The following is a 24,326-nucleotide window of genomic DNA, read 5'->3' as shown; positions in this document are numbered from 1 at the left end:
GGTGGGGGAGGGAGGGGTGTGCAAACAGACACCAGCCTGCCCTGGCCCTGATTTTCCCTTTTTCTGAGGAGCAGTGACTAGGCAGACACTGGGGTGAAGGAGGAGAAGCAGGGAGGAGAGACTCTTAGCCAGCCTCTAGATGACCCTCCACGAGCCCCCTCCCACGTGTGCACACGCCTTCTTGCTCCTACTGTCCCTCATTTCCCCCAGAAGGGTGTGTTTCCTGACCCGGCCCCTGGAGTCCACACAGTGGACCATCTTAGAAACCAGTGGGCTCCTCTCCGCCCCGTGTGCTCCCCACCCACAGATGCCCAAAGTCACAGAACCACCCTAGTAGCCAGGCTGGGACTAGGGTCAGGACACCCACGAGCTGTCTGGTGCAGTCAGCTTCGGTCACCTGGTCACTTGGCTATGTGAGATTTTTACTCCCAACTATTCTCTCCTACCCAAACTCAAAACCTAGGGCGTTTCCATTCTTCTGTAGAAGTTATAGACAAAAACTCACACCAACAAAGGTAAATTAGAGAGGAAACCTCTGAGAGAAGCAGACTTTCTTCCCTTTCAAAGATGCCAAAGAGTTCATTTTCACCCCATTTTGTCTGCACTGGGGAGGAGGAAGAGGGAGCTGAACAGTGTTTTGTCCTGAGCCCTGCTCTGGACAGGGCAACCTGCCCTTAAACGACACTGTCACCAGGCAAACCCTCACGCCCATTATGACAAGGGCTTCCTTGTAGATCACTGGATCTCCACTTTGACAGCACCTTGGCCTTCACCGGACCACACCTAGACCAAATCCGTTAGACTCGCTGGGAGTGGGGCCCAGGCACCACTGTCTGTGACGCTTTGCAGGCAATTGCAATGTGCATCCCAAGTTGAGAACCATGGCTGCGTATCACCTTCCTACTCAAAATGAGGACTACTGGCCAGCAGCACTGGTGTCACCTGGGAGCTTGTTAGCAATGCAGACCCTCAAGCCCCATCCTGGACCTACCGAATCAGAACCTGCAATTTAACAAGGGCCACAGGAGATTGGCAAATTCACTGTCATCTGAGAAGCGCTGCTACGACGTGCTCTACAGATTCCATTTCTACACCTGACAGCCAGGTGTTCCATTTCACAGGTCAGGAAACAGAATCTAAGAGAGGTTAAGCCACTGGTCCAAGGTCACACATTAGGTGAAGAGGATAGTTTAGGATGTGACCCAGGTCTCGTTCCAAAGGCCACACTCTTTCAACTGCACAAACCACTTCCTACAGCACAACAGAAACTAGGGCCAGGGGGAACCCCTAAATGTTTGGGTCCTCACACCCACGGGGCATGCCCCGCCTTTGAACAGGATTCCATTTCCAATGTCGAATTCCCCAGAATCAAACCTCATAACGACCAGCATAATTCATGAGAAAATACAAATAGTGAACAAACGTGCAGGGCAAATGTTCACTCCCCTCAGTAATCAGAGAAATGCAAATTAGAGCGACATTCAGGAGCCATTTTCTCCCTATATAATTAGCAAAAATTAAAAAAAAAGGTTAGCGAAGTTACTCTGAAATAGGTGCATTCACACCCGACTGGTGGCAGTGTAGATTTATATAACCCTCGAGGAAAGTAATATGGCAACATCCATCAAAAGCCATAAATGTGTTATGCCCACCGACCCTGGGAATTCACCCTAAGGAAGTAATTCAGTAGGAGGGGGAAGCTATTTGTATGAAGATGCTCGTCGCAACATTCGCTGCAAACACTGGAAACAACTTAATATTCAGCATAAGAGAATGGCCGAGCAAACTGGGGGCACCTCCGCTCCCGCAGAGTTACGCAGCCATTTAAAATGATAATCACGAAGCCCAAGCAGCAACATAGAAACGCGGGTGAAAGAAAGCAGAATGCCACACTGTATATACGCACCGTGGTTATTATGATAGAAAAACGTTGCGTGCATAAGGATAGGGAAGACAGCCAGTGTTTCCGAGCTGAAGGATGACGGAAGGACCCCTCCTGCTATCACCTTTACAAGGACAAGCCCCAGCCCTTCGAGAACAGCCTCAGGGCTCTCTGGTCACGGACTCTACCTCTGGGAGGGACACCAGAGGCACTCCCACTCTTTACGCAGGGTGCTGGCCATACCTACCCCTGATGGCACTGGGAGCCGGGAGCTGGCCGGGCGGGAATCAGGAAGGCCATGGGAGGCCCCTCCCATCTTACCATGAAGCCTGGGGCACAAGTGCAGCCCCCGGTGATGCTGTGGCAGTCGGCGCCGTTCTGACAGGAGCAGGGCAGCTGGCAGCCATCGCCGTAGTAGCCAGCAGGGCAGGATTCGTTGCAGTGGTGGCCAGACCAGCCCGGCTGGCAGGTGCAAGCTCCGGTGACTGGGTGGCAGCTGAGCAGACAAGAGACGGGTGAGAAGATAGTCCAGTCTGAGATGCAGCCATGTCCCACCCTCAGCCCACCCCAAGTCTCATCTGCCCAGGGTAGCAGGATCAGAGCCTCTGAGGTTAAACTGCTCAATGTCTTGCTTATCAGATGATGCCAAGGCCACATGGTCTCAATCAGCACCCAACAACTGAGGCTCATGGTGGTTACGTAACTTGTCTAAAGTCACACAGCAAGGAGGTGGCAAGATCAAGATTAGAACACAGGTCTGACTCCCAAACAAGCATTCTTTATAATATAGATACAGAGACCAAAGCACAGGGGGCTTCTTTAGTCCCTTGCCTTATGTACTATGCTGTCCAAAGTGTGGGGACAGGACCGAGAAGGTAGCAATGACACCCAGCAGCTCTCCATATTGTAGGAGCTCAATGAATGTTGGCTGAGTTAAAATAAGACTTTGGGACAGATGTGGCTGCCCCTCTCTGGTATTGTCTGCCCTGGAGATGATTCCCCCACCCTATGCTTTGCTGGGGCTCATTTTTAAATTTTTTTTTTAGAGATGTGGTCTTGCTCTATTGCCTAGGCTGGAGTGCCGTAGCATGATCATAGCTCACTGGGCTCAAGCGATCCTCCTGCCTCAACCTCCTGAGTAGCTGGGACTACAGGCATGCACCACCATGCCCAGTTAATTTTTTAAAAATGTTTTTGTAGAGATGGAGTCTCACTATGTTGCTCAGGCTAGTCTCAAACTCCTGGCCTCAAGCAATCCTCCCGCCTCAGCCTCCCAAAGTGCTAGGGTTATAGGCATGAGCCACTGTACCTGACCTGCCAGGGCTCATTAATAGCATGTGAGCTCTTCTCCATCCCCTGTCTATCTAGGCCAGAAAAAGGACCATTTGGCTAGAGGCAGGGGCTCCCTGGCATGACCTCTAGAGAGTGGGGCAACCTCTGGCAGGCAGCTGTCTGATCAACAGCCAGTGTCCACTCATGATCGGGGGATGCTGGATGCGGTGACCACGTGCTGCTCAGAGCTCCTGGGGGGGCACAACTGGCTGACAGCCAGCGCCGCTGTGTCTGCAATCCAGAGGCCACATTTCCCACGGGTGCTCCCAGCTGGAGCACAGCAGCGATACCAAGGTGGGCACACTCCTGGGAGATCTGGGGCTCCTCTGGTGAGCACCTTGGCTTTAAGACTCCCCATCTTGCCAAACTTTCTCAGAACTGTGCTGTGTACAGGCTGAGACTCTTCCACCCAGCTTCCCTTCCTTCCCTCTCCCTTGCACGGGTCAGACCTACACTGTGGTCTGGCGGCTCTCCCCGCCTCCCCAGCGCCCTCCCCATTTCCCCCCCAAGACTGTCCCCTAGTAAACCTCTTGCCCTTGCCGTCTGCTTCTGGGAGGGACCAGACTAACACACGGGAGAAGTGCTGGATGGTAGAGACACACTTCTTAGATTCCCTGTGTCACCTGCCTCCCTGCTCTGGAGTCCGGCTCAAGCGACACAGGAGAAGCAGGCACTGGGCTGGCAGGAGGAGCCTGGCACAGCCTTGGTTCTGCTAAGTTCCATGGGGACAGGGCTTTGTCTCTCTGGATCCTTGGTGGGTCCCCGGTGTCTGGCTCATATTCATTGCCCAGTTAAATATTTGGGAATGAACATAGCTTTCACTAAGTATAATTATTTTCCATTGATTGTTTATTATTTTCTGTCAGTTTGTTTACCAGCTGTCTCCCCCTCTAGGCTGCAGGCCCACGGGGGAGAAGCCTCTGTCCTGTTCCCCTCTCAGGGCCCAACAGAGTCCCTGGCACACTGGAGGTGCTTAATACATATTTGGCGAATTAATTAATGAGAAAACTAATTGTGTGAAGCCCAGCCAAGCTGTTTCTCTTCGAGGGACCCTGCTTTTCTCACAGAAGATGAGGAGGTGGACAAGAGCCGACAATTGCTGAATACCAAGTAGCTAATAATCACTTTGGAAAATGTTTAGTACGTTTAGTCTCGTCAATCATCACGTCTAAACAACGATCAGATACCACTTCTTTATCAAAACAGGAACAATATATTTAAAATGCTGATAAAGGTTTCAAAACAATTTGGGGTTATGTATCAGGAGACCTAAAAATATTCAGGCTCTTCGGTCTCATAATTCCATCTCTAAGAATCTATCCTAAGGAAATAATCTTAGTTGTGGAGAAAGATTTATGCACGGAGATGTTCCCCGAACCATTATTTATAACAGCGGAAAATGGAAGCAATTTAAATAATAATAAATATATGTGGCCAGGCTATGAAAGCACCAGGCACTTTACACATATATTTCTAATCTTCAAATGAGCTTGTGAATTAGGCGTGTGAGCCTCTATTTTACAGATGGCACTTGGAGGTTGTGAGACTCGCCCAAGGTCACGCGGCTAAGTCGGTGAGTGGTAGGTAGAGCTGGGATTCAAACCCATGTCTGTCTGGCCATGAGTTATCCACTGCCCTGTGTACTGGTGACATGAATTATGACCACCCATATGCAGGAATGTTAGCGACGTACTCAATTGTTTTCCAAAATATTTCATGATATAAGGTTAAGTGAAACAAGCACATTGTATACAAAGTCATCATCTAAAATATGAAGAAAGTGATGCAGATAGAGACACGGATGAAGAATGAACAAATCACAACAAAATAGCTTTTGCCTTTATCTCTTGGTTGAGAAATTACGAGTGATTCTGAGTTTTTTTCTTTATAAATGCATTCTCTAACTTCTGAAACTGAGCATCTACTATATTTATAAACAGATATAAAGCAATAAAAATTGTAAATATGTAACAAAGAAGAATGGGTGTAAGGGATGAGTATTTGAGGATTTTCTGACCTTCACAGTTCAAGAAAAATTCCTGCCTGAGCCCCAAGCACTGGAAGGGGACACGGCAACCTGCATGGGTGGCCCTGACCCTCAGCCAGACGGTTTTGGGGCACTACTGTCTCTCCACATTTCCAGCAGAGCCTTGGGCACTGCCTTTCTAGGTTGCAGCTTTCCAGGAGCCTCCGCTGAGGTTGACTTTCAGGCAGAGAGACCGGCTCAGTCACGGTTGCAGAGACCGACAGGCTTGAGCCCAGAGATGACCTGGCTGGAATCTGCTGCCCAGGCCTGGAGATTCTAAAAGGTCTCAGGCACATATCTGCCTTCCCATCAATAGATCCTTCCGCTGTCTCTGCCTCGCAAATGGTCACGCCCACCCGTCACCTGCTCCCGCTTTGGCAAGGGCACCACCCTGCGGAAAGCACACGGGGCACACCACGGGCCAGCAAACGCCGGCTTCTCAGAACTCCCTGCGTTTCCCACTTCTGATCTCTGTCGCCAGCGCTTTGGCTGCTTAGGGATGTGTCTAGGTGCTAATTTTACGTTTTACTCTGAGAACCAGAAGGCTTAAAACCAAATCTGAAATCATTCCTTTCTTTCTCCTTTTTATGTGCTTATAATTCTATTTCCAAACATGGGATATGTATTTTCTTAATTTGATTACTTATATTATAAAAACTCCAAAAGTCCCTTTAAAAGAGGGTGGGGAATGATGGCTGACAGTGATTATGACTGAGAACAGCGATCACCGTGCTCGGAACCTCTGTCCCTCAGCAGAGGGACCTGCACGTCCCCCTCTCCGGGGCATCCCTTCCTCCCTGTGGGCGACCCCTTTCCCTCGGCTCACACGGTGGGCCAGGGACTGCCTTTTAGGCTCAGGCAAAAGTCTGGATCGCTGGTGTTTAGGCTGGTTCCGTTCTCTCTGGTCTTTTCTTTTCTCCTATTTCCCCCAAACTCAGATTAATCACAAGTTAATAGGAGCCGAAAGCTGAAAAATACAGGAATCTTTTCGGAGTGGATTTTTCTGCCTTTCTTTTGGCTGCTATGTGATTTCTATCAATGCCGCATCTGTTGGCTGCTGGAATTAGTCTATGACAATCCAATTGTGGAGGGGACATTTAAGAGGCCTGACACACAGGTGCTCTTTCTCAAGGTTATCGCTTCATGAAGGAGGATGGTCTCTGTGTGTGCTACACACACAAAGGGGATGGAGTGTTGTAAGGGGGGTGCAATGGTGGGGAATCTCGCTAGCCGCTGCTTCCTTCTCAGGGCTGGGATGCGACCCGGGGAGCAGCCTCACCAGAGGGGCACGGAACAGGGAGGATGGGGCTAGGCGGGTACGGCTCGGTGGGTAGGGCTTTCTTTGGTTGGAGGTTGGGAGTACTTTGTCTCCCGGGGGAAAGATGCCTAAGACCTTGCCAGCCGTCATGGTGGGGGCCTTGCTGCCAGCTCTGCAGAAGCCAGGGGGAAGAGAGGCTGGGCTTCTAGGGGTCCACACGCCATCTCTCAGGGAGTTGGGTGGAAGTTTCACTTTCAAAGACCACAAGAGAACTTCCCCCCTACTGGGTCGATGAAAGATGATGGGCGGATTGGGAAATTGAGGCATAGAGGAGAGAAGTGTATATATCAGGACATTCGCTTAGACTGAGGTAGGTCTGAGGCCAGGACTCAGGGGTCCCAACCTCCACCCCGTACCTATGACTTGGCTGCCTTGAGATTAGAAGTCACAGAGTCATTTCTTTGCTTTTCTTGAATCTCAAGAGAAGGATCTATCCCGGGACAAAGGTTCCAGGAAGAGAAGGGCTGACCTGTGCCCACACACAGGAGGACAGCTATTTTCTGTGTCCACGAAAACAAAGTCAAGTGCAGCATGCGAGTTCAGTTAGACCAGAGGCTCTCAGCCTCATGCAACTTCGCCTCCCCCACCCCACCCTGGGACATCTGGCAATGTTTGGAAACATTTTTGGTTGTCAGAACTTGGGGAGGGGAGGGGGCAGCGCTACTGGCATCTGGTGGGTAGGGACGAAGGATACTGCTAAAAATTCTACGATGCACAGGACAGCCGTCCCTAACAAAGGATTATGCAGCCCAAGTTGTTAATGGTGGCAAGGTTGAGAAACCCTGAACTAGACGGAACAAAACACTTTGTGAACGTCAGTGCTCAGTCACTGGGGCAGTGTGCCAAGAGCAAGGGGTGAAATATTCACAAAGAAAATAACAGGGCAGACAGCAGCTAATGGGCAGAACCACCTAGAGGGCTGGGCTCTTTACGATGCACTCAGGCACTGTCCTTACTGAAGGCCTGCTCCGTGCCGGGTGCCAAGCAACCCCGAGGCTGGAAGCTACAGGGATGGACAAGCCAGGCTGCCCGTGCCCTCAAGGAGCCCAGCCTTGTGACAAAGCTCCCCTTGAGGAGGTGGTGATGCAGATTCCGAGGACTCCAGCCGGGGCGGGGGGCAGCCCGGCAGGCACACTCAGAGCCCCCACTGCTAAGAACCGCTACCGCCTCCCAGTCCCTGAAACATGACACACGTTAAAGACAGTAAAGCAAATAATCATCAATTTTGGATGGGCTGAGATTAGCGACAGAGGAAAGGGAGTCTTTCCAGATTAATAATGCATCGAGGACTCTTTCAGAGGAAGGAGAAACAATGCAGGGCACGGTTGCTGGGGCATGGGAGGAAAATAATAGTTCTTTAATTTGGGGCTTGGCTGGACCCCTGTGACATGGATTCTCCCTGCATTGGACCCTAGCAGCAGCCTGCTTCCTGTCCCTGAGAGGGTCCTCCCTCAGCTTCCCCGCAGGAGGGGGGATCCTGGTGCTGCCTTCCACCCGTGGAACAGTCTGAGCCAGCTGCTCAGTCCCCTGGCCAGCCTTGGTGCTCTCGCTCTGCCTCCTGACTCAGCCCAGATGCTGCCTCCTCTAGGGAGCCTTCCCTGATCAATGTAGCAGTCTCTTGTGGTGTTTTCTGCACACGGTCCTAGGTCATAGTTACTTGGGTACGTGTTGGGACCCAGCAGGGCCAGCCACATGTATTTCATCAATTCTAATATGCACTTCTCCACGTTTTCACATCTCTGCTACCGGGTGTGTTATACAAATGGTACGTCATGGTTCCGTTGATAGACTTTTCCTTTTTTAGAAGTACATGATATAAAGCTGTGCCTCACTACTCGTGTTGTCTTGTCTTTAAAGAAATATGGTACAAGGTGCTCAGTGTGTTTCCTCCTCATAGCACAGTTCCGCAGGTACTCAGTGTTTGTTGAATGAATGAGGGAACGAACGCATGCCTAGGTCATACACAGGCCAGCTTGGTTGGCTCCAGGACCCTCTCTGGACAGTGTCCTTCCTGACCCCTCTGCCTTTGCCTGGCACCACCCTGCCACTCAGCTCCAGGGACTGAGGACCGTTTTGGACTAACTCCTGACGCTTGCTGAGACGTCTCTGCTCGCAATGGCCAGAGGCTCCAGACAGACCCGTGAAAAATCAAATGCTGGAAGTGAAGGGGGCCTGAGGCTACGTGCTCAGACAGCTGGTGAAGCAGGGGTGTCCCTCGTCTGCCCTGCACATAGCAGCAGCATCACGGCCAGAGAGGCCAGCGCTCCCCCAGCGGTGAGCAGGCCCGGGGAGAAGGGATGCTCTGCCTGCCCCTCACCACCCGGGTCAGAGGCAGCCTGGGTGCAGGGCCGGGGAGGCGTTTATCTGGGGCCGACAGCCTCGTGTCTCACCAGAGGGCAGTGCGGACTGCTGTGTGCAGCAGGAAGGGAAGGGAGCTGGGAGCGGCAGCCTGGGACAGCTCTGGCTTCACAGGTTCAGACTGCTTTGGAAGCAGGGGTGGGACCAGTTTCTGCCATGTGTCCCCAGGCCACACAGGACAGAGTGTGGGGGGAGGGTCTCGCCACGCGCCGGGGCTGTGGTGGGGGTGTGTTCTGTGTCTCTTGTTCTTCTCTCCTTTTGTGGGGGTGTTCTGGGCGACTCTCTCTGGGCCCCGGGGCCGGAGTGTGGGCGAGTGTTTTTTTTTTTTTTTTTTTTTAATTTAGAGAAAGGGTCTCACTCTGTTGCCCAGGCTGGAGTACAGTGGCATGATCATAGCTCACTGCAGCCTCGAACGCCTGGGCTCAAGCGATCCTCCTGTCTCAGCCTCCTGAGTTGCTGGGACTATAGGTACGCGTCACCACGCGCAGCTGGGCCATATTAATTTTCAAGGTCCCTTTCAGTATGGCCGTTCTGTGGCTCACCCTGCTCTTGCCCTAGTGGCCCTGTCTCTAGTTAGATGCTGTGTATGTGGAGGGGAAATGTTCTCCAGGACCATGTACCCAGAGCTTGTGGCACCCTGAGCCCTGCCATCCCAGCCCCCAGGACCACGCAGCCCCGCCCCACCCCCACTCTGATCCCTTGAGCAAGCTCCCTCCTCGCTCCTGTGTGTGGGGTCTCAGATTGGCCCATTCTGAAATGTGGGCAGCTGGGTGCAGTGGACAGAGGCAAGTGACCTGGGTTCTGGTCCTGACTCTGGCTGTGTGGCCTCAGCATCCCCCCTGTTCGTCAAAGTGGTTATCAGAGCTGATTGCTGAGGTCCCAGCTCTTTCCCCACCCTGCCTGGATGGCCACACCAGAGGTGGGGGCCATGGCCTGAGGAGGGGTCTTCACCAGAGCCCACACTGTCCCTGTCCCTGGGCCCACCTGTCTCCAGCTCATACCTGATGGTGTTGTCGGCATCACAGGGGCAGGGCAGGGTGCAGCCCGGGCCGTGCAGGCCCTCGGGGCACAGCCGCTCTTGGCAGCGTGGGCCCTTGTAGCCAGGCTCACACTCGCAGGCGCCCGTGGTGGGCGAGCACTGGCCCCCGTTGTGGCAGTCACAGCGCTGGGAGCACTGGAAGCCGAAGGTCCCGAAGGGGCACTCCTCCTGGCACCTGTGGACAGCAGAGCAGAGCGAGGCTGTGGGCTGGGACCCCTCACTGGCGCTCAGGGTCCGCCAGCCCAGCCCTTCCTGCACCAGGCCTGGGCCTGCTGTGCCCCGCCCCCCATGTCTCCTCCTCCTTCTCTCCTCCTCCAGGGGGGATTCCCGGGTTTAGTTCACCCAGTCAGTGCCCCCAGCAATGAGTGTGTACTTTCATATTTCATTGACTCCAAGCCTTATGTTTTCTTTTCACTTATAAAAATTGCGGTAAAATATATGTTTGAATGTCAGCGTCCCCTCCAAAACTCATGCCGAAGCTTAATGGCCAATGCGATAGTATTAAGAAGGGTGGTGCGGGGGGTGATTAGGTCGTGCGGGCTCTGCATGAAGGGTTCGTGCTCTTACAGAAGGGCTGGAGGGAGCTGGCCAGGTCCTCTTTTGTGCCCTTCTGTCCCTGCCACCACGTGAGGACGCAGCATTCAAGGCACTAATTTGGAAGCAGAGACCAGGCCCTCACTAGACACTGAGCCTGCCGGCTCCTTGATCTTGGACTTCCCGGCCTCTAGAACTGTAAGGATAAATTTCTGTTGCTTATAAATGACCCAGTCTCAGGTATTTAGCTACAGCAGCATGAGCAAAGTAAGACAATATATAACATAAAATTTACCATTTTAACCACGAAGTGTACAGTTCAGCGGCGTTAAGTACATTTATATTGTTGTGCAACTATCACCACTATCTCCAAAACTTTTTCATCTTCCCAAACTGAAACTGTGTACCCAGGAAACAATAAACCTGTTTTAAAAATATATTTTAATATCTCTGAAATTAGATAAGACTTATAACTGATGGCATATCATAGTTTAATTACTGGTGTTTTTCATTCTTAAAATGTAAAATAATGATGCATCTTACAATCAGTGGCACCTCAGATTTGATGAAATGGGGTAATTTCATTTCTATACATTGTCTGTTTTTTCAGTCTCTTGGGCAGATGCACAGTCTCGCTCGTGCTCCTGGGAGCTGTGTCTTCTCCCCTGGTGTGGCATTGCCCTCGAGTAGAAGAGGCATCCTCTTTCATCGGCCTGGGGATTCCCCCATGACAGGGGCTATTTCCCCTTCCTTGGATTGGGGATCCCTTCGAGGCAGGGGCTGAGGCTCCCATCAGCCTGTGAGCCCCCAGGGAGGAGGACTGCGCCCCCTTTGTGTCCTGCACGTGCTTGGGCTGGTGCTGGGAGCTCCCCACATGAGGATAATTATTTGACCTCATTTGAATCACAACCACCCGTGTGGATCCTCCGCGACCCCCACAGCTGATTGCCCGGCTTCCTGAACGCGCCCCAACATCCTTACCCCAGCCCTGGGCTGTTTCCTGGGGATGCAAATCATTGTCCCAGTAACTGGATCCTGGCAAGTTAAGGGTAAACCTGGGGGCACTGAGTAAAAGAGGGGGATGACTCCTGCACCCCAAAGACACATGGCCTCTGGGTTATCCGCATCCCAGCACGGCTTCGATGGCGCAGAGGACGGGAACGCACCTAAAGCACTGGCATCCTCTTCCTCTTCACAAAACGGGATGATCATAACCAAACCTCATCAGTTGTTGGAGGATTAAATGAGATAATGCGTGTAAATGTTCGGAAAGGCACCCAGCCCATGGTTGGGGCTCAGTAAGAAACGTTAGTTATTATTACTATTCCTCGTGTCAATAGGGGTTTCTATAGTTCTTATGGCAGAAGGTCTGACCTCTGACCTTACATTCTGGCATGAAAAAGCTCAAAGGGAAGAACTCTGAAATGTTGAGTGGACTTGAGGAATTACAAGCGTTTTAATTATCATATTTTTCCATTTCCCAGGTTTTCTATATGTCTGCTACAGTAACGGGCTGGGGGGAGTAACAAAAGCTGTTTTTTAAAGAAACACAATACAGCCCTAGCTTCTTTATCGTACATCTTGGAGGGTCATGGGATGGAACCAAGTGCTCTCTGCAGACAGGGCAGGGAGTGCCACGTCTGGGTGAGCCCATCTGTCTGTCCTGAGGTGACCGCAGTGCATGCGGCGGGGCCGGCCAGCGCGTGGGGGACGGAAGCAGCCTGTGTGTCGAGGCACTAGCCACGGCAACTCGAGATTGGGGCATCCCTGCCTCTCTTGTTTTTGTTGCTCTGTGCCCACAATGACAGAGAGAAGAGGACAGTAGCTGGGGACTGGCCTTGAGCGTTTCCTTCATGGGGAGATGCCACCAGCTCTCCCCTCTGAGAGCCACTGTGGCGAGGGAGTGATCTGGGAGAATGGGGGGGCAGGAGTGAGGATGGCGGTAGCCCTGGGCCCCATAGAGAGAGGGGCTTCCTGCTGCTCAGGCCCCACAGCCCGTCCCTAGCCCTGCAGCAGCAGAGACTGTCATCACCCTCACTTTGGAGTTGAGGAGGCTGAGATGAGACAGTGCGGTGACAGTTCCAAGCACACACAGCCTGCAAGTGGCTAAGACGACCCCCGATGTCTTCCTGCAGATCTTGCTGCATGTTAGCCAATCTGCGTCCTCACGAAGGGACAGAGAACAGAAACAGAGGGGGAAAGAGGAAGGAAAGAAGGGGATGTCTGGAGAAGGAATGGAAGGTAGAAGACAGAGGAGGAAGAGAAGTAGGATAGGAGAGGGAAGAAGGAAACGGAGGCAGGAGGGGAGGATAAAGAGCCATTCAAGATGGACCATCACTATCTGAACTGCCAGCCCCTGTTCAGTCCGTGAATGAATTTCTCCAGAAGTCACTGGGCTTTGCTTGCCTTGAATGTCTCAAATGTCAGGAGAGAAAACAAACCAGGGGACATCTTCTGACGCCCCCTCCCTTTCACACGAACATTCCTGGCAGAGCCCCGACCCCTAAGCTCCCCTGAAGGGCACCTCCCTACCCTGCTATAGTTTTGGGGTGACTGGACCCACAGCCCCAGAAAAAGAATCTGGAAATGAAATATTGACAACCTAATCCATTTACATAATCAGCCTCTTTTTTTTTCCCTGCTCACAATTTAAACAACTTATTTATTTAGAGCTCAAGCATCGACTGCTAATGAATTTTACACAAAGCATGCTAATAACGGGGCCCATGGAACAGAAGGGTAATCACAGCAGGAATTAGTTTTCTACTTAAACATCCTTCCTTTGCAACATATCAATCTAATGTGTCCGATATTACCATTAACAACCAGATACATTGCTCAATTAAATTACAAAATGAGCTGCAAAGCCCTCGTTACGTTTCGTGTTTAATTTGCACAGGACTCTGCCTATCCGGGGAGGCCTGCATTATTACACCCACTCAACTTTAATATGCTCGTGATGATTTGGGGTGAGTTAATGCGGCTGTCGCCTACAAAATTAATGGAGGCAATTTTACAAAATATTAAACACCAGGCAGCCCGTTTAGGTGAGAAACCCAAATGCTACCCAGCCTCCTCCTGAACTTTCCTGTGGTTGGTTGGCAATGCTTGCCGGAGGGCCCTTTGGCTTTGGGGGTTCTTCTCTGCCCTGGATCATGGGCCAGGCTCCAGCAAGAAGAGAGATTTGGGATCATTCCTCCCAGTGAGCACTGAGGGCACCAATGGGGTAGGGGCTGCTGGTGCCGAGTCCAGCCGGCCGGAGCCCTGGGCCTGCTGGTCCGCAACAACCGATGGGCCGTGTGCACTGTCACGAGACAGTGCACCGAAACAAAGGAGTCCTGCTCCGGTTCGGGGGTCTTCCTGGTCCCTGTCCCCGATGGCTCATCCTGAGCGTTTCCTTCTTGGGGGTGACGGTGAGCATGGGAAGGTGGGCTCCATGCGTCAGTCCTTCCTCTGGAGTCAGGGAGGGATGGGTCCCCAGATGCCACACCCCACGCTCTATGGCGGGGAAGCTCACGCAGATGAATGCTGGCTAAGAGATCAGGTCTGGCTTAAAAGCCTTCAGGCTGGAGGCAAACAAGCCCAAGGCCAACGGACAATCTCTTTTCCGGACGTCGCTAAGGATGTAGGGCTGATTCCAGCAAGAGCTGGAGGAGCCCCGATTATGTTGGTCAGAGCCACAAGGTCTCATCAGTTGACTCAGCCTCCACCCCTGTTTCCCGGTGTCACCCAGGCAGGGAATGACGAACAAATGTTCTTCTCACCTCATTTTGTCTGGGAAGAGTAAAAAATCCAGGGGCCAGAAATGAAACATGGATCCCCACGGAACCAGGCAAGGGTTGTGACAGCCTCCTCTTTCTTTCTTTTTTTATTTTTCTCTTTTCTATCTCTATAAGCCACACAGAAGAGAGAGAGCCTCCTCTTTACTGCTCCACTCTGCTCAGAGACCCCTGCGGTCAAGAGTGAGACGGAGGGGGTCTGGCCTGGGTCCCACTCGCCACCGCACACGCTGGTGGCTGTCTCTCCCTCTGCCACCGTGCCTGCCCTGCCATCACGGCATCCTGCTCCCGGCGGTGGCAAACATGCACGGACGGTAATTCCGCAGTTACGCGTTTTGTGGATTATCTACTCCGCAAGGTTGGTTTCATTCCTGGACATCGGTGTCCTCGTTCAGTCTGCTCTTGGGCCACATCCTTCAGAGGATGCAGATTGATGTCAGTATCCTTTTGGTGGAACTCAAATTAGGAACAAAAATCCACTTCTAGAAGAAATTGTACAAAATGTGTCAACTGACTTTGCACTCTCGGCTTCTTTGGATCTCGGCCATCACCTCCCTGCAGTGGTGCGGAGAGTGGGGAGAGGGTGGCAGGTGCTCCCCTCCTTCCCCCAGTTAAGCCTATGCAAATTCAAGGCTGGAGCAACTGGGCTGGGGGACGGGGTGTGCTCTGCAGGCCAGGGCCGGGAAGGACGAGTTGATGGCTCTCCCTGGCAGGAGGACTCAGATGCTTTCTGAGGAAGGAACTGGAAGGCCAGCAATGAGATCGCTGTGGGTTCTTCTCTGCAAGTCTGCTGTGAACATGAGCAACATGAACAGCAAGGACATGAGTTCACACCATCCTTACCTGTCCCCCATGTATCCAGCTGTACAGTGGCACTGGCCAGTCACGTGATCACACTGCCCTCCATGGTGGCAAGGACAGTCCTGGCTGCAGTTCTGGCCAAACGTCCCTGGTGGGCAAGGCTGGGCACACACTGCTCCCTGAAACAGGAATGGGAAGACATGCACGGTGGTGCTTCAGAGATGCCAACCCACGGTCACATTCTCCTAGGTATGGCACAGCTGCTATGGCCCCAGGGACCACCCACTTTCCCCATGGACACCACGACTCCAAAGCCCTCCTCTTAGACACGGGGAGACTGAGGCCAATTAGCTTATCCAATTATTCAGCACACATTTAGTAACTGTCTATTGTATACCAGGTGCTGTGTTAGATATCAGGGGTACCAAAAATAGAGTAAGACTCGATTCCTGTCCTCCCAGTCTACCGTGGAGAGAGCCCAGACAGCAGGTGAGTAAAGCACAAGGCACTGAGTACTGTCACACAGGTGGACGACAGGAGGAGACAAGGAAGGAGATGAGATCCTGATTAGATTACACTCGCTGGTGTGGCGACGCACACGTAACTGCCTTCCCAACCCAGCTAACGTGAGAGGAAAGGGAGAAAAGGTATAAACCTACAAGGACAAAAGGAACAGAGGACAAGAGATGTCGCACAGTGGAAGATGGAAAAGCAGATGGAGGAGTGATGGCTGCTTTGGTTTCTGCCTCCTCAGCAACGCAAAGTGCCTGCTAAGGGAGCGTGGGAAGCCGTCACGAGGCTAGGTGATGGGGTCTTTTGCAACCTCAGAAAAGGGGAATTAGAGGCAGTAGGACCCTCTGAAGGTCAAGGTGCAGGTGTGGTGAAAACAGGACTATTTAAAAGTTTATAAACGAAGGAATAAGATTCCCAATCTCTGTCTCCGCTTCAAATAGCCAGGTGACTGCCAAGATTTTTGCAGAGGTTGACCAGATGGGCATTGAGCACAGGGACACAGGTACAGCTGAGGGTGGGGTGGGACTCTCCCTCTGCTCTCTTCCCTGCTTAGCCCCCAGAATGCCAACTGCCAGACTCCACTCTCTGTGGAGGAGGCTGGATGGGATTCCTTTGTGGGGACACTGACGAACTCCAGAGAAATGACCCACAGATACTGATATTTGAGGGGTCCCATCAGTCAACAAGCCTGGCATCTCCCTCTACTCCTGGGCGTCCAGTTAGCTTTTCTGAGGCTCACATAAAACAAGAACAGATGGCCAAGGATCAGCAGATATTTGAAATAGGCTCTCACGTGAAAAATGAAGACTGAAATAAACAAACAGACCAAAGGCACACACAGGAAACAGGAACCACGCCTGCAGCCAAGAAAACTTACAAAAAGAGAAGGGAAAAACCTCTGTCATAATTACACTGAACATGCTCAGGCAGTTATAAGAAGATAGTGCATCCACGAAAGAACAGAGTGCTGCAAAAGGGGACATCCAGGGAACAGTAAAGAGGTGTTGGAAATTAAAAATAAGCTGTCAGAAATTAAAATGTTGTGATAGAAGAGCTGTACGATAAAGTTGAAGAAATCTCCTATAAAGTACACCAAAAGAGAGAGAGAGAGAATGAGAGAGGTAGAGGGAGAGATTGAAAATAGTAGAGAAAATATAATAAAATTAGAGGACCAATTAGGTGGTCTGACATCCAATTAACAGGAGTTCCAGATAGTAGAACAGAGAAAATGGAGGTAAGTTAGTTAAATGGAAAATATAATTCAAAAAATTTCCCAGAATGAAAGGATGAAAACATGGATTTCTGAACTGAAAGGGCCTACAGAGTATCCAGCAAAAGAAAATGAAACAAGACCCACAGCAAGGCGTACCACTGTAAATGTTTATATCTCTTACTTATGATCCACAAAGTTTTTAGAAAGAGGAAAACAGTTACATGCAAAAATTGGGAACCAAAAGGTATTAGACCTCTCAGCTAGAAGCAATGGAGCAATGACTAAAAATCCACAGGAAAAAAGCACGTCTAGGCTAGAATCTTATACCCAACTAAACTAACACTCAAGCAGGGGATTCAATACAGACATTTTCAAATTTGAACAGCCTTGAAAAAATAACCTTCCATGAACACTTTCTCAGGAACATACTGGAGGATTTTTCCCATCAAAAAGAATTATCCAAGAAAATGAAAGGCATGGGTTCCAGGATCTAGGGAGTCCAACAGAAGAGAGAAGGAAGTTCCAGATGACAGTTATGCAGCACACTGGAACAGAAGCATGTAGGCTGCTGAGAATGTTGCCTCAAAAACAAAACAAAGGCAAAAAACTTTCATATGGGTCTGACCCTATTGAGAGGAGTTTTAGAGTTCTGTCAGAGAGTTTTAGGGTTAAATTAGTAACAACGTATATGTGGGCACATCAACACACACAAACATTAAAAAATGATTTAACCAAGTTGGGTGTGGTCGTGTGCTCCTGTAGTACCAGCTACTCAAGCAGCTGAGGTGAGAAGATGACTTGAGCCCAGGAGTTTCAGGCTGCAGTGTGCCATGATTGTGCCTGTGAACAGCCACTGCACTCCAGCCTGGGCAACATAGCGAGACCCCCATCTCCAAAAAAATATATTTTTTAAAGTGATTTAACCAAAAAATGTAATATAATTCCATTGGAATGGTAGGAGAAGGGTTGCTTGAGTTTGCATGTGTGTGTATGTAGAGCTGAATCCTTATTCTATGGCAGGAAGTCAAGAGATTCAACAAATGTCTAAAATGGAAAAGTCAAGAAATGGCAGTAAAGCATGTTATGTAGAAAAGTGGAGGGAAATGCCAGAAGAAACACCTAAAAGATTCAAAAGTGGTTGTCTTTAGGGAGCAGAATTGGTACATGGAACAGGAGACTCCCCCCACCCCAGTATTGGCCTTGTGGTATTATATAATTTTAAATTATACATCTGAATCTGAGGTCTTTATCGAACAGAAATCTGAGCGTGCTCTTGCCTCCTGCCGCCTTCTCAGCCTTTCATACACCAGATACTCATTTCTCTTATGGAGATCAAGCATGATCCCCCAATTAATTAATCAATTAGTTCAACACATAATTATTTAAAGGACCAATAATCACCAACCCCAAGGAAGCTAGTTTATTCAGGAAAATTCTGCCAGACCAGAGTCATCTTTCAAGATCCTCCAATTTACTGGTAATGAGCCTAACGGGAGGCCCTTCAGCTCAGCTTTCTCCTCCACACGTAAGGCAGACGGAGGGGCTGACAGGGGCCAGATGCGGCGAGGACAGTGAGATGAGCCCGTGTGAGAAGAGCGGCAGAGACGAGCCTCTCAGGGCAGGGGTCCCTCCTCCTCCTGGAGGTGGTGGGGGACACCCCCGGGCAAGGCAGGTACCTGTCTTTCTCACTGCACCCCCAAATCTCTGGGGATCCACGAGGGAGAGGAAGGGTCTTTCTGGCTTCTGTGTGACTCCGTCCTCTACAGTCCTAGGCTGGATGAGGACACTCTAACCCTGGAAAACATTTTGAGCCAACGTGGGGGGCTACGCTGACGCCTCCCACTCCCCCAGCCCAAAGCAGTATGAGGCCCTCCTGCATTCACTCACACGCGCGCACACACACACACACACACACACACACACACACACACACACACCCCGACGGGCTGCAGGGTCCAGTTCTTTTTAGTGCTTCTGAGACATGACTTGGGCCCCCTGAGGAGGCCAGTGGGAAAGTCTGCTGCAGAGACTGCTTCCTTCCCACATCCCCGGGGAAATCAAGCACCCCAGAGGCATTCTGGTCAAGTGGGCAAGCGCCTCTTTCAGCCCCTGCTCAGGACTCCCAACCCGCAGGTACCCGAGACCCCTGAATCTCTAGGCCTCTTCTCTGTCTTGAGCTCCTGGGACCTGCTGCCTGGGGAGGTGGAACAAAGGCTGACTCAAAAGTCAGGACTTGGGCCCTCATCCCAGCTCTGTCTCCTCCCAGGTAGCTGGGCTAGGGTAAGGCATGACAATTCTGAGCCTCAGTTCTCTCATCTGTAAAATGGGTGGGGTAAAGGTCTCCCAGGTGGGTTATAAAGATCAAGTGCGATCAGAGCTGTGAAGGAACCAAGTACAGGGCCTTAGAGTGGGTAACTGAACCCAGCTGACCCTGATGAGATGACATGTGCCAGGAGCCCAGTGTAACCTGGGACGGAGAGGAGTGGAAGGGCCATACGACTCACCCGCTCCAGCCTTTTGGGAGTAGGGGGAGAGCAGGCAGGAAGGGGCCAGCTGAAGACAGGGCTGTGGTCTCAGAGTTTCTCTCCTGGTCTCATGAGCTGAATCGTGTCCCGTCAAAATTCATATGTTAAAGTTTTAACCCCCAGCACCTCAGAATGTGATTGTATTTGGAGATAGAGCCTTTACACAGGTAATTAAGTTAACGTGAGGCCATATGGGTGTCCCTATCCAGTATGACTCATGTCCTCACGAGAGGGGAGATGAAGACAGACACACAGAGGGAAGACCACGTGAGGACATAGAGAGAAGGCGGCTAACTACTAGCCAAGGACAGAGCAGCAGAAGACACCAACCCTGCTGACACCTTGATCTTGGAGTTCCAGCCTCTAGAACTGCGAGAAAACGATTTCTGTTGTTTAAGCCACCCCATCTGTGTACTTAGTCACGGCACCCCTAGCAGACTAACGCACCTGGCCCCTGTGGTCACCTGAGCATGTGTCTCCAAGTGCAGTGGGATCTTGGGCTGTCGTGGCATCTAGCAAGTTGGACGTGGGGAGAGGTGACAGTCCTGCTCCTCTTGGAACTGGTTAGACCAAATGGCTTTGTCAAAACCTGGAAACCAGCCGCACTCTAAGAGGACACGGCTAAGTGGCACATAAAAAAAGAAGGGGCCGAGATGGCGAAAGGACTTAAGGCCACGCCAGTTCTTCTGAGGAGACAACTCAGCCTCTCCAGGCACCAGAAGGCGCTTTGCCAGGTGGCAGGGGCGCCCTCAGTGGACGGGGCACTGAGGTTAGCGTGGGTGCTGTGGAGGTGATCCGGGTCACCGGGGAGTGGGGCCCCATGAGTCAAAACCTGAGCATCTGCAATGATATGGCCTCAGCTCCAAAACCTCTCTCCGGGCCTCCGTGACTACTGGTCCTGTCTCCCAGCTCCTCGGCCCCCTTCCCCTCCTGGCCTGTTGTTTCCTGTGCATGTGCGTCTGTGTGTTTGTGTGTGTGTGTGTGTGTGTGTGTGTGTGCGCGCGCACATGTGCACACACTATATCCAGCCTCCACTGTCAGACTGTGAGCTCCTAAGGGAGGTCAGTGATGTCCTCCTCTTGCCTCTCCATCTGTGTCTACCGCCCACACTCATCACGCTACTCACACCTGGTTTCTCTGCTTTGCAAGGTCTCAGAGCCCAGAAAAAGAGGGGAAATAACTCCTTCCCCGGCTCTCTGCAAAGGCCCTCCTGAAACAGGCTCATGGGAGCTGGGCAGGCACAGTGGCCAGTGGGCACTCTCAGGCCCGCGGGCCGGGAATCCCTGAGGAGGGCCCTGGAGGGCAGAGTCCCTGCCAGCTCCTGCCTAGTCCTCTGGGGAGGTGCGCGGTGGGAGTTAGCATCTTTATCTTTCTCAGTTGGAAAGTGCATGGTTGAAGCCACATGGGGCCAAAGGGAAAGTCAGGCCATGGAAATGCTGGGGGTGGGGGTGGACCTGCCCCCCAGGATCCTCTCCCTGACCCCTGCTCTCCCTGGGAGGAGCCTCAGGCCTGAGCTGCAGCTTCATTAGACTGTGACTTCGCATGCACAAGGCATATTAATAATTCATACAAATCTGCAAGTTAAATGCTATGTCAAAAATAGAAATGCAATTGTCTACAATAAAATTAAAAACATAAAGTCCTCAAATCCAAAGGCTTCTATAGACAGAGTTTTCTGTCATCTGGAAGAAGAAATCTCTCACTGCTCTGGGGAGGAAAACAATCCCTCCATGTGTTGGCTTCCCCGCTCCCCACCCTCGGCCACCAGCCTCCAGAGTCTCTCCAGAAAGACCTTTGCAGGGATGGCTCTGCCTGCCGCCTTGCTCTCCCCACCCGTCCTGATCCAACCTCTTTGCCCGCTGCTGGGCCTCTGAGGACCCAGCCCACTGGGTGATGGATTTCTGGAAGCTGGCTGGAGATGAGAGGAACTTTCCAGAGATTGGTTCGGAGTGGGAGAAGTGGGAAGGTATGGGAGAGGTGGTGGCAGCCTTTTTTTTCCTCTTCAGAAGGGACAGACAGACAGACAGACACCAAGGGCTGGGATGCAGGAGTCAGGAGACCTGAATTTTTGCTCCACCTCACTCCTGACCAGCAGTGTGGCCTTGGGCAGGTCACTTACCCTCTCTGAGCCTCGGATTCTTCATCCGAGAAAGGAAGGTATTGGCAGACCAGTGGTGTTCAAACCTCCTAAAGCTGGGAGACCCTGTTTGTATGTGAAATCTTACCTAGAACCAGATGCCTAATTATTAGGCTCCCCCCCCCACCTTCCCTCAAGATGCCCTAGGGTTCTGCAAAACACAGAGGGAAATCCTATGGTCTCGATCAATGATTTCCACAGGCAAACCTGCAGACAGCACTGGTTGTTTCAGAACCACCTGGGGAGCGTATTAAAAATAGAGACTCTCAGGTCCCAGAAGGTCTCAGGTAGAGTGTGGGAATCTGTATTTAACCGCCCCCTCCCCCTTCCACTCTGGTGTGCAGCCAGATTTGGACGATGCTGGACCAAATGATGCCCGAAGTCCTTTCCTGCCCTAAAAAACTTTGACGAGCCCGTGTCTGCATTGATGGGCCCCTCCTGTCTGTCCCTGTGACCTCCACGTTCACAGCTTCCAGAAATATCCCGCTTCTGCTCAGCATCCCTGTCCCTCTGGCTCTGCAAAGGCTCAGATCCCAGGAGAGGCAGCCAGCCATGTCACTGAGCTTCCCCTAAACGGGGAGAGTCGGAGACAGAGATGCAGCCCGGGAAAGTCAGCCTCAGCCGACTGGCCGTTTCTCAGGGGCTTGGCCCTGCAGGGGAGGCAGGACAGGCAGAGCCTGGTGGAGCTGGAAGGAGCCTTGTGGAGCCCAGAGAGGTAAAACAAGCAATCGTAGAGCGCTTCAGAGATTGCAACGCCTGAGCCAGCCGGCGGCCACCGCAGCCGCGCAGGGCTCGCTGTCATGTCAGCTTTGCAGATGGGAAGCAGAGTAATTGAGGCTTTTTTCAGGGTCAACACTGGAGCTGAGACCTGATTTTAGGCCGGTGAGGCTATAAATCCTATTTTCCCTTCCCACAATGGTTGTCCCCAGACATGAGACCTGGACTGGCTGAGGCTGCATTAGAATCACCTGGTGCACTTGTTAAAATACAGATTCTGGGGCCCACAGAATCAGAATGTGCGTGTGAGTGCAAGGGGTGAGATGATATAAAGTCAGGTAATCCATACCTACTGTCTCTTCTCTCTCTTCAGCCCTTTCTGCCACCTCTGGCCCAGAGCCCATGGCAATAATGTGGGTACCTATGCCCAAAGACAGGGCCAATCTTAGGAGAAGAGTTCAACTCCTTTGCACACGAGGGACCACAGGCTCAGAGAGGTTAACCAACTTGCCTCAGACCACACAGCACTTAGAGATGGCAAACCTGGGATTCAAAGCTGTGTCCGTGGCACCACTGGCAGTGTCTAATGATGCCCCTTTGCCATAAACAGGAGGGAGAGAATTCAGGATGGGAGAGGAATTCAGCCTTTCAAGGTGTGTGTGAGTGAGGGATGCTTAGACCTCTTACAGTGTCCCACCCAGATCCTGCGGGCCCACCTACCATCCAGCCTGGGGGGCAGGCACACTCGCCAGTGATGTGGTGGCAGGTGCCCCCATTCTGGCAGGGACAGCGCAGCTCACAGTGAGCTCCGTGGCTCCCAGGAGGGCACAGCTCCTCGCAGCTGCATGGAGAAGCAGAGGCGTTAGACACAGCAGCATTTTGATCAGGTGGCAGGGCCCCAGTGCCGCCAGTCCCAGTGCTCCAGGGGTCCCTAGGAATTAGTGAGTTCACAGCCAATGTGAACTGTAGCAGGCATAATGCCAGCTAAGATGCCAGGAAGGGGAAGCAGGGCTCAGTTTTAATACACTGGAATGCATTGTGCTGGACCAATACTTGTGGGATGACTTGAGTGTTCTTAGTGTAAAGAAGAGCATTCTTCTGGGGAGGGGCTGAGGAAGTCTTCCCTAAGAGGAAGACACTTTACCTGGGCCTTGCAGGTGAAGTATATTTCACCGGGAGAATGGAAGGAAGGCACTGCCAGGCAGAAGGGACTGCATGAGCAAAGGTGCTGAGAAATGGCCATGGACCCCACCTTCAGGAATCTGCCTAGCTTCATGGAGGGGAAGAGTGCTCCGGATCTGGAGCACGTCCCTTCCAGGCTCTGGAAGGCTCCCAGCTACCAGGACAGGCTCATGTGCAGGGACCCGGCACTGTTGAGGTGTCGGGGAGGATCTACATGGGGTCTTGGCCTTGGGCCTTCCTCCAGTTGCCCTGGCCTCCAGCTCTCTAGGTCCTGGGGACTGGCCAGACAGCAGGGTAGGGAGCAAGTTGAGTCAAGGATGTTTCTATGGTCAGAGTCCTTGGCTCCCCCCGCAGTATCTAGGGCTGGAGGAGAGGCCACAGAGCCTTCAACAGGGCTGGGAGAACTTCAATCTTGCCTCTGAGGGGGTCTCAACTAAGCAGCCTTGGAGGTCCCCTGTCAATCCGACTCTCCAGGGAACCGGAATGAGGGGCTGTTTGGGATCTGTGGAGAGAAAGTAGGGGAGAGGAACTGGCGCAGAAACCCTCCAAATTTGCACGTTATCTGGCCTCACCCCTCTCGCTGTCCCGCATGGCCTGGAAGGGGAGGCCCCAGGTGGGCAGCAGCATATAGGTTAAGGTCAGCAGAGAAGTCCAAGCTAAGGTCTGCCCCTACCAGAAAGGGCCTCCTGGGAGGGGTTTAGTGAGCTCCTGCGGCCACGGGAGCGCCCACCCGTGCACAGCCTCAGGAAAGACCACTCAGCCCCAGGCCTAGACGGCGGGGCCCCGAGATCAAAGTGGGCGAGACTGACGCATTTAGACTTTGCGGGACTTGGGGTCAGACCGCAGGAGATTTCACTGCCAGGACTATCCCGACCTTTCCTCTGGCCCCCATCCTGCCCACTCGCAAGGAGCCCGGGGCGCAGCCGCCCTGCTCAGCCCCGCCCTGCTCAGCCCCGCCCTGCTCAGCCCC

The 24,326-nt window shown here is 52.1% G+C and overlaps 1 protein-coding gene across 1 annotated transcript in view; it reads right to left on the bottom strand.

The window, feature by feature from the left end:
- Positions 1-24,326, bottom strand: part of MEGF11 (multiple EGF-like-domains 11) — a 244,897-nt gene that overhangs the window by 62,910 nt on the left and 157,661 nt on the right. Inside the window, exons 6-10 of the mRNA XM_012644818.1 lie at positions 23,929-23,950; positions 22,895-23,015; positions 15,112-15,248; positions 9,918-10,130; positions 2,204-2,378 (exon numbers count right to left, since the gene is read on the bottom strand). Of these exons, the coding sequence (XP_012500272.1) occupies positions 2,204-2,378; positions 9,918-10,130; positions 15,112-15,248; positions 22,895-23,015; positions 23,929-23,950 (668 nt within the window). The remainder of the gene's footprint in view (positions 1-2,203; positions 2,379-9,917; positions 10,131-15,111; positions 15,249-22,894; positions 23,016-23,928; positions 23,951-24,326) is intronic.

Source organism: Propithecus coquereli, unplaced genomic scaffold (genome assembly GCF_000956105.1).
Source record: "Propithecus coquereli isolate 6110/MARCELLA unplaced genomic scaffold, Pcoq_1.0 Scaffold221, whole genome shotgun sequence".
NCBI lineage: Eukaryota > Metazoa > Chordata > Mammalia > Primates > Indriidae > Propithecus > Propithecus coquereli.
This window is presented reverse-complemented; position numbering and strand designations above follow the sequence as displayed.